Genomic DNA, 15,991 nt, shown 5'->3' with positions numbered 1-15,991 from the left:
AGAACAATGGCAATAGTCTGTAATATTTGAGGGGGTTGTCTATGAACCCCACTGACTAAATTAAAAAAGAGATAACCCGTACCCGGCACTAGGATTTTTATTGATAGCCTATGGTATCTGGGAGAGCCATTATCCTCCCATGATGGGACTGCTCCAATTAAAGTACTTTTATATATGTGTATACATGTATTTTAGGGGACTTCTACAGTAGTAGAATGTATGGCATTGTAAACGTCTTTCGTGTTAGTTATCCCTCCTTATACTCTCTCCTGCACCCTGCCCTCCCACCCTTTCCCATTTAGTCCTTACTGTCCCAGTCTTCCCATCTCCCCTTCAGACTGCCTTCGTTCTACCCCCTTTCTTTTGAAATGACCCCAAAGCTCCTTACTACTTTCCAATTTAAACACGTATATCTAAGATTAAAAACGACCATCTACATATGAGAGGGAACATCTGTCCTTCTGAATCTTGGTTACCTCACTCACAATCCATCCTTAGGATTTCATTGTTCTATAAATATGAAAAACCACTCCACTGTGTGCATGTACCATGTTTTTATTATTCATCATCGATGGACTTCCCGGCAGTCTCCGTTCCCTGGGTGCTGTGACTAGAGCAGCAGTGTGTATAGGTGAATTGTGTCTCTAGCAGGATGTGAAGTCCTTTGGGAATGTGCCCAGAATAGCATATCTATTTCTAGCTTATTATAGAGCCTCCACACTGATTTAGATAGTGGCTGCACCAGTTTGCACTCCACCAGCTCTCTGTATGTGTGTGTGTGTGTGTGTGTGTGTGTGTGTGTGTGTGTTTGGTTTTTCGAGACAGGGTTTCCCTGTGTAACAGTCCTAGCTGTCCTGGATCCAGCTCTTGTAGACCAGGCTGGCCTTGAACTCACAGAGATTCACCTGCCTGCTTCTCGAGTGCTGGGATTAAAGGCGTGCGCCACCACTGCCTGGCATCATTTGTATATCTTCTTTTGAGAGCTCTGGGTAGGGCCCGGTTCAATTGGGTTGTTTGTTTTTCTGGTTTTAGTTCTTCCTCTAAGTTCTTTATCTATTCTGGACACTACCACTCTGTCAGATATAAAGCTGGTGAAGTCTTTACCTCACACAGCAGACACCGCTTCACTCAGATGATGGTGTCTTTGCTGCACAGAAGCTACTTAGTGTAGTGAGGACCACTCGTCAGTGGGTGGTCTTAATGCCTGCACAGTGGAGGTCTGCTTCAGAAGTTTTTTTCTTGTGCCTAGAAGTATGTCCTGATTTCTCCTGATTTAGGGTATCAGAGTCTTTAATTTTTATTTAAAAAATTTAAAATTTTATGTGTATGAGTGTTTTGCCTGCATGTGTGTCTTCATGTCACATATGTGCTTGGTGCCCATGGAAGTCAGAATTGGACATTGGATTGTGTGGAACTGGAGTTACAGACAGTTATGAGCTTCCTTGTAAGTATTGGAAATAAAACCTTGGTCCTCTGGATGAGCAGCCAGTGCTCTTAACTCAGTGAGTCATCTTTTCAGCCTTAGGACATCAGGTCCTATATTGAGTTCCTTAATCTATTGCTGTGCTTTTGAATGAAGCATGATATTTATGGATTCAGCTTATATTAATTAACTGGTTGTTTGAATCTCTTTATGGAAAGCCTGATTTTCTTCAGTCATTCACACATCTCTGCCAGTCATATAAAATATATCTTAATAAAAGAAATGATTATCTTTATCAAGAAAGATGTAAACCTAGTCCTGACTCATAGTTTTCTTGGAACATTAACTAATAATATGTCAGTTCCCTTGCATATGTGTATGTTTGTATGCTAAATAGAAATTCTGATTTAAATGGTCTTGATTAGACCCACACCTCAGGATTTTAAGGCTCTGAAAAGTTTTGGTTTTGTAGTCAGAGTTAAGACACTGCCAGAAATGAAGATCTCCAGGTACATATGGTCTTTTCATTCAATCTGGTGGAAAGTAGACCTACCTTATCTTTATATGCCTCCCCCGTTCTCCATTGAGTAGTATATAACCTTAGCTACTTAGGGCAATGTTAATGAAGAATGTTTGCCTACATATATGTATGTGTGTCACATGCATGCCTGGTGACCATAGAGGCCAGAAGACCTGGTATCCAAACCTTTGGAAGAGCAATAAGTGGTTTTCTTATCTGATAAGCCATCTCTCTGGCCCCCATCTTTTTAGTTTTTTTTTTCGAGATGGGACAGAGTTTCTTTGTGTAACCACCCTGGCTGTCCTGGAGCTACCTCTGCAGGCCAGGTTGGCCTTGAACTCACAGGGATCTCCTGTCTCTGCCTCCCAAGTGCTCCAGCCCCTATCTTAAGGCAACTTTTAGTATATGACTGCTAAGCAAAAATCATGTTAATGAGGCTGGAGAGATGTCTGAGAGTTTAAGAGCACTAGCTGATCTTCCAGAGGTCCTGAGTTCAGTTCCCAGCAACTACATGGTGGCTCACAGTGGGATCTGGTGCCCTCTTCTGGCATGCAGACATACTCGCAGACAGAAACACTGTACATAATAAAAACTAAATAAAGAAAGAAAAGTCATGATGTTTACCTCATCCCCTCTTCAGTGTTCCGTTCTTTCTGGTACTTGAACTCTGACACGGTTTATTGTGCCTTCCATTGGTGTGAGTTGTTAGAGCTGTATGTCGTCTTTGTACCTGTCTGTCCTTCTCACGGCTGAGCAGGCGACTACAGTGTTTGGAGTCGAGGTCCTATTGTCAGAAGAAGCTGTGTCTTCCCCTGTGTCTTGATAAGCTGTCAGGGTGATAAAGGCTGCACTTTTGCTGGCACTTTGAACAGGATTGCTTCGTGATAGATGTCACCAGGGAGACTGCTCATCCGGTGACTTTGCCTCCCTCTCCTCCTCTCCTCCTTCTTCTTTAGATTTATTATTTTATATTCATGAGTGTTTGGTCTGGGTGTACGTCTGTGCCGTGTGCATACCTGGTGCCAGATCAGATCAGAAGAGGGTGTCAGAACCCTCAGAACTGGAGTTACGTATGCTTGGGAGCTGCCTCATGGGAGCTGGGGGCTGAACAGGTCCTCTGAATGAGCATCTCATCCTCTTTAACAGCTGAGCCTTGTCTCCAGTCTCCTCATTGAATGCCTTTGAAATCAAGTCGTCATCTTCATTTTCAAAAATCCCAATTACATTTGCTAGCCTGATCCTAGTCCTTGCCATCATGTGTCATTGAGCAATTAATTAAAAATCTCAGTTTTTAAGTCTGTGAGCTGAAAAATATAATGCCTTGACAGTGTTGGTATAGTGGACTGAGCACTCTTTAAACAAGCATAATTCTTCAGTATGTGTGGTGTGTGTGTGTGTGTGGTGTGCAGGTGTGTTCACTATGCATGTACTTAGTCAGCTGGAAAACTACATGTTATCTTACCTGCTTGCTTGCTCTTCACCTTGTAATTTGAGCCTGACTGGGCTTCTCACTGAAGCTGAAACTTGGTGTTTTGTCTAGACTGGCTGGACAGTGCGCCACATCTTCATCTGTCTCTGCTCTTTATCACTAGGGTGCATGCTGCGGCACCCAGTGTTTACATGTTCTAAAGGTCAAAACTCCGGTTCTAATGGCTGTGAAGCAAGCACTTCGCACACTGATCCCTCTCTCAAGACCCCTTGGATTGTTGGATTGTAATTCTTAAGGATCATATTAATGCTGAGGCATCCAGATCATTTTAGTTATTTGCTAATGATTTATTTTGCAGGTTTTTTTTTTTTAAGACTGGATTTCTTTGTGTTCTTTGAGTGTCCTAGAACTAGACCAGGCTGGCCTCGAACTCACAGAGGTCTGCCTGCCTCTGCCTCCTGAGTGCTAGGATTAAAGGCGTGTGCCACCATTACCAGGTTTGCTAGTGCTTTATAGGACTGAACAATTTTGGAAAAAGGTCCTTTAATGTTTCCTTTGTGATAGCCACTGTTAATTAATCTTGAAATAGAATGAAATAAGATACATTTAATACAATTAGAAGCTCAGTTTCATGGCATTAGAACCTTCTCTGGAGAACTTTAAGTTACAGTTAATCTAATCAAGAGGCCATGAATTTGAAAGAAAACAAGGACGGCTACTTGAAAGGGTTTATGGGGTGGGGAAGGAAGGGAAAGTGATATAATTACATAATAATCTCAAAAATAAAAGAAATAATTAAAAGTTTAAGTTATAAAACATCCATGACAGGTACTCAATAACATGTCCATATTAACAATATTTTTCTCACATTATTTTACTTAACTCTCTATACAGTGGAGGTTTTAATTTTAATTTTATTTTTAAAGAATTTGAACCAGGAACTCAGTATATAGCACAGGCTGGCCTCAGATTCAATGATCCTTCTGCCCTTGCCCAACCAGTGGTGGGGTTACAGGGTGTGCACCTCTGCTCTGGCTCCATTGGGCTTCTTTAAAGAGCATGACTGCTAGTCAGTGCTTTGCTGTTCATCTGATGAAGAGCCTAACAAATAATACCATGCTGTTTCTGCACTCAGTAGGTGGAAAACACTAACATTGTATAGTGTGATGTGTGTGTGCCTTTTCTCTGTTTACTCACAGGTATCTTTTTACATTTGCTTTGTTTAAATAGGATCCGATCAAGGATCACGTTAGATTATGTCTTTTTTATCTGTTAATATTACCTTTCCTGCTGGGCAGTGGTGGCACATGCCTTTAATTCCAGCACTCAGTAGGCAGAGCCAGGCGGATCTCTGTGAGTTCGAGGCCAGCCTGGTCTACAGAGCTAGTTCCAGGACAGCTAGGGCTGTTACACAGAGAAACCCTGTCTCAAAAAAACAAACAAACAACAACAACAACAACAATTACCTTTTCTTTCTGTTTCCCCACTGATATCAGTTATTTGAAGATAGAGTTATTTGTCTTGTAAAATGTTTCGTATTTTGTGTATGGTTTTTGTGTTTGCTGTTTGTGGTTTCAAATGGGGTCTCACAGACTGGTCTTGAGCTTGGGATTCTCTTGCCTCAGCTCCCTAAATGCTGGAGTTACAGGCATGCAGTACCACACTTGACATCTGTCCCAGGATTTAGATTTCATACATAGGGTTTTGGTTTTCTTTTCTTTTCTTATTTATTTATTTCATCATCCGGGAAAATACAGTTAGGACGACTAGGGATTTTAACTGTAGACTGTGCCTTTTGAGTCTATATTCTCAGGTAAGATTGAAATAATGATTTTCTTTTGTATGGAAAGATGCTGTGGAAATATAGGAAGTGGAATGAGGATGATGTAAGAGAGGTCTAGTTTAGAGAGAAGGCAAGGAGAATATAAGCAGAAAGATTGGAGATTCTTGGTTTTTCTGCTTCAGTACAATCCTCTTTTGTGCTTTAAGCTACATCAGAAGTATTCATGCTCAATTTATGTATGTGTGAACCAACATTTCCAAGGTCCACAGAAGTGCATCCTGCATCCTATGGTGCGTGTTTCCCTGCACCTGAGATCTTAGGTAGCTAGTGGTTTGTCTTCTGTGACCAACAACCATAACTCCTTTCTAGAGTTTGACATCATCGTACTAATTTATATGCGCTCTTCTTCCACCGAGCAGTCATTTTGAGGTCATGTTTCATTGAGTTATGTGAGTCTGTATATCAGTATTTCTTTCTTTTTGTTATCCAGTGTTCCTTGTGTGGATGTAGCACTCTTTAAAATCTATGGGTTGATGGATATTTTGATTTCATCCTTTTGCTATTATAATGATACTTTGAACATGTGTATACATGTCTTAGTAGAAATATGTATTTTCTTTTCATTATTGGTAATAATTTGGGATTGACAGGGTATGACTGAAGTAAGTTTAAATTGTTAAGACTCTGCTTTTTAATATCTTTTGACCTTTTACATCCCTGTCTTTTATACAAGAGTTGTTGTTTTTGTTTTTTTGAGACGGGGTTTCTCTGTGTAGCCCTGGATGTCCTGGACCTCACTCTGCAGACCAGGCTGGCCTCAAACTCAGACTTCTGCCTACCTTTGCCTCCCAATTGCTGGGATTAAAGGTGAGTGCCACTACGCCTGCTTAGTGTGTGTATTTTTAATCAAGTGTCTTTTCAAATATTTCACTTGTTATTATTAGGTTGTTTGCTTTGAAGGTTTGAAATTATAATGTAAATTATATTTTCTTTTGTAGTTTAAATTTCATGCAATAGTCTATTATATCATAGAAAACAAAGTGGAGTTACAAAGCAACAATACAGTAACACTAGTTTTTATATTTATGTATTATTTTGCCTTACTAGAAATCTTCTGTTTCTTTGTATATGTTTGAGTTACCAACTAGTGTTGTTTAATCTTACCATGAAGGTCTCTTTCTGTCTCCATCATACCTTGTTGGCTACTAGCAGCAGCTTGCCGATTACTTTTTAAATCTCACCTTCACTTTTGAAGTGTGGTTTGTTCATATTAGAATTCCTGGTTGAGTGGTTCCTCCCTTTTATCTTTGTAAATATATCCTCCTCCTTATGGTCCAGTTGCCATAGTTTCTGATGAGAATCTGTCAGTCTCACAGATGATCTCTTCTAGAAGATCTGTTATCTGATGGGTTGCATCTTCTCTGCCTTGGGAAAAGGATCTTTCTGTACATCCCACACTGCCCTTAAAATCCTGAGCCCCCGCCTCATCCTCCAGCATGTGTGTGCCAACATGTCTGGCTTTACATCTCTCATGATTTTTAATTTGTCTTTTACAGCTTTGAATATAATGTGTTTTAGTGTAGATCTCTGAGTTTGTTCCGCTTGGGATTTGTTGAGATTCTTAGATAGATAGGTTCATATTCTTTCATCAAAGTTAGAAACTGTTAAGCCATAATTTTAAAGTGTTTTTGTTCCCATTTCCTTCTGTGAGATTTTTATAATTATGTTCTTACAGGTTTCTCAGATTCTGTTTACTTCTTTCCGGTTCCTTGCTCCCCCCCACCCCCCCCATCCCCACCCTTTTCTTTTTTAAGAGACCAAATCCTGCTATGCAACTCTGATTGCCAGGTGGACTAGGAAGGCCTGCAGTTCACAGTCACTTCCCTGCCTCTCTCTCCCTGTTAGGGTTATAGATACACACCGCCATATCTGACTTCATTTTTCTTTTTTATTCTTCTTGGTTCTCAGACTAGGTAATTTTAATTGTGTCATATTCAAATTTACTGATTCTTTTCTCTTCCTATTCAAGAATGTTGTTGGATTTTTCTAAGAATTTTAAAATTTCTTTATTGCTTTTAGCTCCAAATATCTATTTGGTTGGTGCCTGTTTATAACTAATATCCCCCACGTTTTCATCCACTGTTGTCTTAGGTTTTTTGTTTTTTTTGTGTGTGTGTGTGTGTACAGTTTTCTTCACTTTTGGAGTATACTTAAGACAGTTAATTTTAAATACTTATCTGGCAGGGGAGATACCATGATCATGAAGGTAGTTTTCCCAGGGCGAGACTTCTCCATTGCTCTACAGATGTCCTGACCTCTGCAGTTTCCCCAAATGTGGGAAACTTGACTGCATAATTTATGGTTGTGGGGGACTGTATTTGCATTTCCCCTTAAAAATAATAATAATAACAATAACAATAAAATAATAATAAAAATAATAAAGGGCAGTCAATTTAAGTCTTTGTTTGGTATGTCCAGTGTCTTCACTATCAGGGACTTTTTTTGTTAATCATCTTTCATGTGAGTGGGCTGTATGGCACACGTGTATGTGTGTGCACGTGTGCTCTACAAGTTTTGTTGAGGACTGGATGGACAGCTTTAATATTGTAAGGTGATGTCCTCTTCTCTAAGGTTGTGTGTTTAGTTGACAAGAGGTGTAGTTCATTTAATTAGTGTTTTATGATGTGTGTTGGTATGGGTCTTTTAGTTTGTCTTGCTTGGAATTTGTTGAGATTCTTGAATGCTTTCTGTAACTGTAACAAAATGCCACAACCAAAGCAACCTACAAAAGAGAGCGTTTAACTGGAGGCTCAGGGTTCTAGAGGATTGTAGTCCATGATCTTCATTGTGGGGGTCATGGCAACAGGAAGGCATAACACTTTAGTAGCAGTGTTTACATCTGATTCAGAAGCAGGATGCAGAGAGAAAGAGCTAACTCTGAAGTGATATTCCTTTTCTTATAAAACCACATTATTTTTTTTTCCTCAATCAGTTCCACCACTGGGGACCAAGTATTCAAATAGATGAGCCTATGGGGACCATATTGCATTCCTTGGCCCTTAGCTTATAGCCATATCATAATGCAAAATGGATTTAGTACAACTTCAAAAGTCCCCAGAGTGTTTCAAAGTCTTAACACAGTTTAAAAATCCAGAGTCCAACGTTTCTTCTGAGACTAAACGCAGTCTTTTAACTATAACCCCTTAAAAGCAAAAAACCAAATTACATGCCTCCAACATACATTGGCACAGAATATACATTACTATTTTAGAAGGGAAAAATGGGGCACAGTGAAGAAATACTGGTCCAATGCGTGACAGAAACTTAGCAGGGCAGACTCAAAAATAGCTCTATGTCTGTCATCAAAGGTCTTAGATGGCCTCTTCAGGTCTCTCACTCTTTCCAGTTCTGTTGGCTGTCGGTTACTTCTCTCTTGGGCTGGTTCCACATCCTGTTAGCAGTTTTCCTTGGCAGGTGTTCTGTGACTCTGATACCTCCAACCTCTTCCCATCTCTAGTATCTCCAAATTTCACTTTTCTCAGCTTCATGTAGTGGCCTCTCTGTGTCTCCCTGAAGGACCTTTGGCCCCTGCAACTTTCTTTCCCCTCAGAGGAAGCTTGCATAGCCCCTCTACTCCTAACTCCCTTTTCATTCTAAGGTCAGAACCACATGGTGATGCTGCCAGGTTCTGCTGCGCCTGCTGGGATGGCGCCCAGCCCATTCTTTGAATCACATTTGCATAAGTTTTGATTTGTTGCTGCTCTTTAGGAACAGCTAATTTTGTAGGTCTTTTCTTTTTCACAAATTTCAGGATTAGCTGGGTGGGGTCTTGCCCAGAGGGCAGCACTCCTTCTATTCCATTTCCCCATATTTCTTCTAGTAACAAACCAAGGCTTCAACAAGAAGTTTCTTGTTGTTTTCTCCTTAAACTATACATTTTCTATTTCTTTTGTTTTCTGCGTTATAGGAACTTCTCCAGCCAATAGCCTTTAGAATCCAGCCCACTGAGCGTGGTCTCAGGCACTCTAAGTGCAGATGGAAAGCATGTGCAACCCCTTTTTTCTGCTGGATTTGGTTCCCAGTTGCCAGTGCACATAGAGGACTGCGGATGTGAGTTTATTCCCAAATAAGTAAACCTTTTGTTACACTCCGTTCCGGGCTATTGTGGAACTCTTTGATATGACTACATTACTGTTTACTGTTTGCTTTTTTTCTGTTGTAGATCTGCATAAGCGCGATTACTAATAACCACACAGCAGAATTGATATTAGACTGTCTTGAAATGTCCTCTGGCGGTGAAATTAGTCCAGAACTCCAGTTTAGCCTCAGGCAGATTCTTACACAATGGCAAATGCAGACAAGTTCTTTGGCAAAACATCACAAATGGTCTGTAGCCCATCACCCATATTGTTCGGAACCTCTTGAGCTAGGCTTTCATTGTCCACTTCCACATTGCTCTCAGCACCTTTATCTTCCCAACTCCTTTTAGTTTGGCCTACTAGGCCCCACTTGCAGTGCTCAACCTCTTTTCTTGTTCAATCTTCCACATTCCTCCAAAACACCCAGCATGGTCAGGATTTCACAGCTGTGTCCCTTTTCTGGTACCAGCTTCCTGGTGACTTTTCTGTTGCTGCAGCAAAACACCATGACCAAGACAACTTCTAAAAGAAAGCGTTTAGTTTGGGCACCACTAATTAATTTCCTGGGCAGAGCCTCTTTCTGCCTTGAAGATGTAGTCTTCTTGACGTATTGTCACACAGTTCAGGTTCTGTCATAAAACTAGTTCTTTCATGGAGGCCACACCTCCATGACTTCATCTACCTCCCAAAGATCTCCCAGGTACTATCACATCCAGTATTAGGGTTTCAAGCTAAGAATGAGAGGAGGGAACACACCTGTCCCATCCGAAGTGGGCTATATTTCTTATATGTGCTTTCCAAAATCTCTCTTCTTTTATTTCCATGGATACCACTGACTTGGCAGATTTCTTGAGTAGTTGGATATATAAGGAAAGATAAAGAAATTAATCAGTGGCCCCCAAAATCAAACTGCTACCCAGACTCTAGAACTATGAATAATAGATTTCTCTTGTTTAACCCATCTAGTCAATGGTACTGCTAAAGTAGGCAGAGCAAAAATAGTTGGGAAAACTCACTAAATAGGGGCCAGAGAATGCTCCCATGGGCTCATATATTTAAATGCTGGGTCCCCAGTTGGTGGAACTATTTTGGAAGGATTGGGAAGTGTGGCTTTGTTAGAGCAGATGTGTCACTGGAAGTGAGCTTTGAGGTTTTTAAAAACCCTGTCATTCCCAGTTAGTTCTCTCTGGGCCTCCTACTTGTGGATCAAATGGAAGCTCTCAGCTATGACTTCAGTGCCTGACTGCTGCTGTAACCCTCACTATGGTGATCTTACACTCACAGCCCTCTGGAGCCTTGAGCCTCCAAACTAAATGCTTTTTTTTTTTTTGGGGGGGGGATGGGATTAAGACAGTAGGGTACAGTCTCCTGACATCCTTTCACTGGGTAGAATATAGGTTTTTGTTGTTGTTGTTGTTGTTGCAAGCAATCACTGATATGCTTCTGCTGTAATTGTGGTTCTATGTTTTGTGTGTGTGTGTGTGTGTGTGTGTGTGTGTGTGTCTGTGTGTGTCTGTGTATTCTCTCAGACCACCAATTTTGGTACCTGAAAATTTTTATGTTTTCTCTGTTTGTCTGTATTTTTCTAAGATGTTCTCGGTGCAGCTGAGTCTTGGCGAGCAGACATGGGAGTCCGAAGGGAGCAGTATAAAGAAGGCCCAGCAGGCTGTTGCTAATAAAGCTCTGGCGGAATCTACGCTTCCCAAACCAGTTCAGAAACCACCCAAAAGTAATGTCAATAATAACCCAGGTACGGCATTGACATGACCTTTTGTTCTGTGAGCCCATGTGTTACTCTTCTTTCTGTGTTGCCCTGTGAGTCACACAGGTACACAATTAGTGGTACACACACGATAAGGAAGGGAACAGCAAAGAAGAGAGTTATGGTTGGTTTGAAAGTTCACTTAGTGGAAACTGTAAAAATCTATGCCTTTGAATGTTGGCAAAAACACGTGCTTGCAAATGCAGGAAATGTGTTTCTTTTAAGGTAAAGGAATTGTTTCTCTTTTTAAAGTATATGTATTAAGAAATTTAATAATTAAGTTTTTCCGTTTTAGTTTAATGCAAAATTATAAAGGTGTCTTGTTAAATATTTTGATTATTGGTGTAAAAGTTTGAAAACAGCTGGTAATTTAGAATATTCATATGAAGTTTATTGAGAACCCCCCAAATCTGTAAAGCCATTCATGTGCAAAATTCTTAAATGAATGGCAGTTCTAACTTTAATTTTCTAAGAACAGTTTTTGACAGCTGTTTTGATCGCATCACTCACAACAACATCACGTCCATTTATCTTCTGAGAAGAGGCAAGCCTGTGTTAGCCATAGTGCGCTAGTTGTTAAAGTCAAGTTAGTAAAGTTCTTCTGAGTTCAGTTTCAGCCGTATGTTTGTTTACTCATTTGTTAGCCTATTAATATGCTCTTACTGTTGAATCAGTGCTAGTACTGCTTTAGGTCTTTTTATAATAGCGTGAAGCCCACTCACTAGCTAATGGTGACTCTGCTCTGTTTAGTTAGCCTGTGCTTGTCTCATACTCAGGTTATGGAGGCTCTTCTTGACTGTCCTGTGCTTGGTAGATACAGTCTGCCCTGTTCAAGGCTCTCTCCCACGCTCCGTGGTGTCCTATAGTAAACCCTCTGCCCTGTTCAAGGCTCTCTCCCAGGCTCCGTGGTTTCCTATAGTGAACTCTCTGCCCTGTTCAAGGCTCTCTCCCAGGCTCCGTGGTTTCCTATAGTGAACTCTCTGCCCTGTTCAAGGCTCTCTTCCAGACTCTGTGGTGTCCTATAGTGAACCCTCTGCCCTGTTCAAGGCTCTCTCCCAGGCTCCGTGGTTTCCTATAGTGAACCCTCTGCCCTGTTCAAGGCTCTCTCCCAGGCTCCGTGGTCTCCTATAGCAGACCCTCTGTTCTGTTCAAGGCTCTCTCCCAGACTTTGTGGCTTTTAATCCCAGCTCTTGGAGAGGCAGAGGCTGGTGGATCTCTGTGAGTTTGAGGCCATCCTGGTCTACAAAGCAATTTCTAGTACAACTGGGGCTACACAGAAAAACCATGTCTCAGAAAAGCAAAAAGGAAAAATAAAAAAACCAAAAACCCAAAACAAACAAAATAAAATAAAAACATTTGTGGCTGTGTATGGTACACCAGCATGTAGTAAACACTTGCTGTTACATATGTACAAGGTATACAACCTCTTTTTCTGTATCTTACAGTTTTCTACACAAATATATAATATTTAATGGTAGATATTAAGTGCCAAGTAAATAATAACAGCTGTTAATGTTAAAGGTAATGATCATGTTAACTGAAGTAAGATGTGGGCCTTGAGGGAGTCCAGGTATGGGGGAAAAGGAAAGAACATTCTAGACTGAAGGAATACTAAGAAGGGCCAAGGAGTAAGAAGGTTTGGTAGAAATCAGTTTGCGTATGTGGTGATGGTTTTAGTTACTGTACGTGAGTGCTGAGTCGGAAGTGGCAGTGGGGAGGGATGCACTGTGAAAGACCCAAGCATCCCTTTCACAAGACTTTTTTTTTCTTTTTCTTTCTTTTTTTTTTCGTCATTTAGGGTACTTAATATCTAACAACAAATGGATGATGGTTTAAAAAGAGCATTTTAGCATGTGACATTTGACATGTGATTGGGAGATGCAAGACAAGAAAGCAAGGTGACCAGCTAGGCGGTCAGTGACATAGTTTTGAATAAATACATTTAACAAACTTTACCATGTATTGCACATATTGTGTGTCCTTCTCTTCGAGGTGATGGGAGTGAACTGTGGTGTGGATGGGAGGAGCTCTCATGGCATTTAATGAAAACAGTATGGCTGTGAGCTCAGCTCGGCAGCCCTTGCTGAAGGACTGTAGCAAGGAAGACCTCAGTGAGACTCAAAGTGTAGGAAAGTCTGAAAGTCCAGCAGAGACGCATTTCCAGTGTGGAGTATTGGGGTAAGCTAGAAAAAGGGAAAGAGTATTTGGACAGACTTTTAAACACGTGCAGACAAGCGTACAAATGACGCTTGCAGAACTGAATGCAGCTGCTCTGTGAAACACTACTGCAGGTTCTGCCATTGCCATAGCAGCTTTCCTCCTTCAGAAAGAAGTCATCCTGAGTGTCTCACGAGTTGTGACTGCACCTTGGAACCACATGTTTGTCTTTGCTGATGCCTCCTTATTACAAAGGTGTTTGTAAGATTCAGCCCTTTCCTTGCTAGTGCACAAATACTTGGATTATTTCCAGATTGGGATTGTTAATAATCCTGCTGTGAACATTCTTGTATACACACACACCTTTCTGTTGGGAGTGAACCTGGGGTTGGACCTGCTGGGTAGTAGGTTTTTATGTGCTCAGAATTAGCATGCGTTGTCAAGCGTTCCATTAACAGTTACTAAAGCTCTCTTTGTCCTTATTCACCATTGACTTTTTCAGCTTTCTTAGCTCTTCTGTGCTAGGGCTCTTAATAAATTTCATTTGCATTTCCCTAGCAGCTAATGAAGATGCCTGGTGAAATGTTCTTCATGATGGTGCCATTTGTTCATTGGCATTAGCATAGTCTCTGTTGAAAAGAGACAGGTTGGCTTATACATTTCTTAAAAATTATGTTCTGTTTTTAATAACTTGTAGGTTTCATACATATTCTAGACTTACATATAGACTTACATACTTTATATATGAATATATTAGAATATTTTGTAGAATATTGCAGAGGACCTTTTGAAATTTTTTTTTTTTTGGTTGTTTTCTAAGACTTTCTTTCTCTTTAGCCCTAGATGTCCTGGACTTGCTATGTGTTCCAGGCTGGCCTCAAACTCTCAGAGATCTGCCTGCCTCTGCCTTTAGTGCTGATCTTAAAGGTATGCACCACCATGTCTACTTCTTTTGTAATTCTTTTTTTAAAAAATAATTTATTTTTCTTTTATGTGCATTGAAGTTTTGCCTGCAATATATCTTTGTTAGGGTGTTGGATCCCCTGGAATTGGAGTTACAAACATTGTGAGCGCCCATGTGGTACTGAGGATTGAACCTGGGTCTTCTGGAAGATTGGTTAGTGCTTGTAGCTGCTGAGCCATTTCTTCAGCCCCTCTTTTGAAATAGAAATTCTTCTATTTTAATGATGGCAGATTTATTAGTCTTATTTTAAGTGCTTTTAAATATGTTATTTGCAAAATCGCATCTCTTTCAAGGCTCTGAAGATACTTCATGTTATTTTTAGAAGTGTTATTGTTTTGCCTTGTTAATTAAGACCTCGAGTCTGTCAGGTGTCAAGTTATTTATGTGTGATATGGGGTAAAGTTTGAGATCTGTTGTCTTAGTACATTTTGTGCAGTTGGCTAAAATGGCATCCCCATGCTAGTACACTGCAGAGGCAGCTTGTGTAACCAGGCAGGTACAACTGGAAGAGAGGAGCCTGTTAGATGGGAGAGATCTAGTCCCTAAAGAGGTTGGACCTCGATTCTTCACAGCATGGTCTTCCTGCAAGTTAACTAGAACTGTGCTATAGAATGACTCTGCTTCTTTCTATTTTTTCAACTTTTGAAATAATTTCAGACTTATATAAAATTTATAGAAATAGATCTAATGTATACCTCTCATCCAGATACCCCATGGTTGGCAGTATTTAGCCATCTGGGAGTAAGTTATTCAAGTGATGTTCCTCTTTCCTGTAGTATTCCAGGGTTCCATTCCTCCTCCTCCTTTACTTACTTTTCTGACAGTGTCTTATATTATAGTCCTAGCTGGCCTGGAATTTAGGACAGTCCTCCTGCCTCAGCCTCCTAAGTGCTATTTCAGATGGGAGCCACCACACCTGACTCCATGTGCATTTCTTCTTCTTCTTCTTCTTCTTCTTCTTCTTCTTCTTCTTCTTCTTCTTCTTCTTCTTCTTCTTCTTCTTCTTCTTCTTCTTCTTCTTCTCCTCCTCCTCCTCCTCCTCCTCCTCCTTTTTCTCCTCCTCCTCTTCCCCCTCCTTCTCCTCCTCCTCCTTTTTCTCCTCCTCCTCTTCCTCCTCCTCCTCTTCTTCTCTCTCCTCTTCCTCTTCTCCCTTCTCCTTCTTCCTCCTTCTCCTTCCTCCTCCTTCTCTTTCTTCTTCTTCCTCCTCCTCCTCTAACTCCATGTGCATTTTCTTCTTGTTGTTGTTCTTGTTCCTCCTCTTCCTCCTCCTCCATTCTCCTCCCCTCTTTTTGTTTTTGAGATAGGATTTCTCTGTGTAGCTTTGGTGCCTGCCCTGGAACTCTCTCTGTAGACCATGCTGGCCTCGAACTCACAGAGATCTTCCTGCCTCTTTAATCCCAAATGCTGGGATTAAAGGCATGTACCAGCACCGCCCGGCTGCATGTGCATGTTTTAAGTGCATAGGTAACCTCTTGTTAGACAGTAGAATGGGGGCATCATTTACTCCACAGACTCCACTCATTGCTGGCTGTCTTTTAAAGATCTTGGGTAATCAAAATCATGTGCTTAATGTACTTGCCATCTTCCTTTACTCTATTTTAATCTGACGCAGTCAGTCTTCCCATCTTTAGGACTTGACATTTGTGATGAGTATGGGTATCATCTAGGTACCATAGTTTGTACAGTGCTTCTTGGTAGAGTACGTCTGGTGTTTTCTCATGGTTATTATGTTTTTTAACATGTGTTTCTCCAAAGTAAAACTGAACTCAGTGCTTATAGCTTCTGATTTCCTTTGGTAGTGATGACTTTGGTCA

General features: G+C 40.8%; 2 protein-coding genes and 1 non-coding gene across 10 annotated transcripts in view; 2 read left to right on the top strand and 1 right to left on the bottom strand.

Annotated features, from left to right (window-relative positions):
* Positions 1–15,991, top strand: part of Stau2 (staufen double-stranded RNA binding protein 2) — a 305,215-nt gene that overhangs the window by 47,412 nt on the left and 241,812 nt on the right. For 4 of the 8 annotated variants that reach the window (XM_085677373.2, XM_085677369.2, XM_085677370.2 and 1 more), the window contains one exon: positions 10,885–11,044. The exons of 1 other annotated variant lie outside the window; for it this stretch is intronic. In XM_085677373.2, the coding sequence (XP_085533499.1) occupies positions 10,885–11,044 (160 nt within the window). Of the gene's footprint in view, positions 1–9,122; positions 9,266–9,377; positions 9,542–10,884; positions 11,045–15,991 lie in introns of all 8 variants that reach the window. 3 more of the 8 variants (XM_085677372.2, XM_048419914.3, XM_085677375.2) reach the window with 2 other exon arrangements.
* Ly96 (lymphocyte antigen 96) overlaps positions 1–15,991 on the bottom strand; it is a 415,901-nt gene that overhangs the window by 245,542 nt on the left and 154,368 nt on the right. The window lies entirely within an intron of this gene.
* LOC125391435 (U1 spliceosomal RNA) lies at positions 7,385–7,546 on the top strand. Its single transcript, XR_007229124.2, has one exon. It is a non-coding gene; the product is annotated as a U1 spliceosomal RNA (small nuclear RNA).

The sequence above is a fragment of the Myodes glareolus genome, chromosome 16 (assembly GCF_982192425.1).
Source record: "Myodes glareolus chromosome 16, mMyoGla1.1, whole genome shotgun sequence".
Classification (NCBI taxonomy): domain Eukaryota; kingdom Metazoa; phylum Chordata; class Mammalia; order Rodentia; family Cricetidae; genus Myodes; species Myodes glareolus.
Note: the sequence above shows the minus strand (reverse complement) of the source record. Positions and strands in the feature narration are given on the sequence as shown.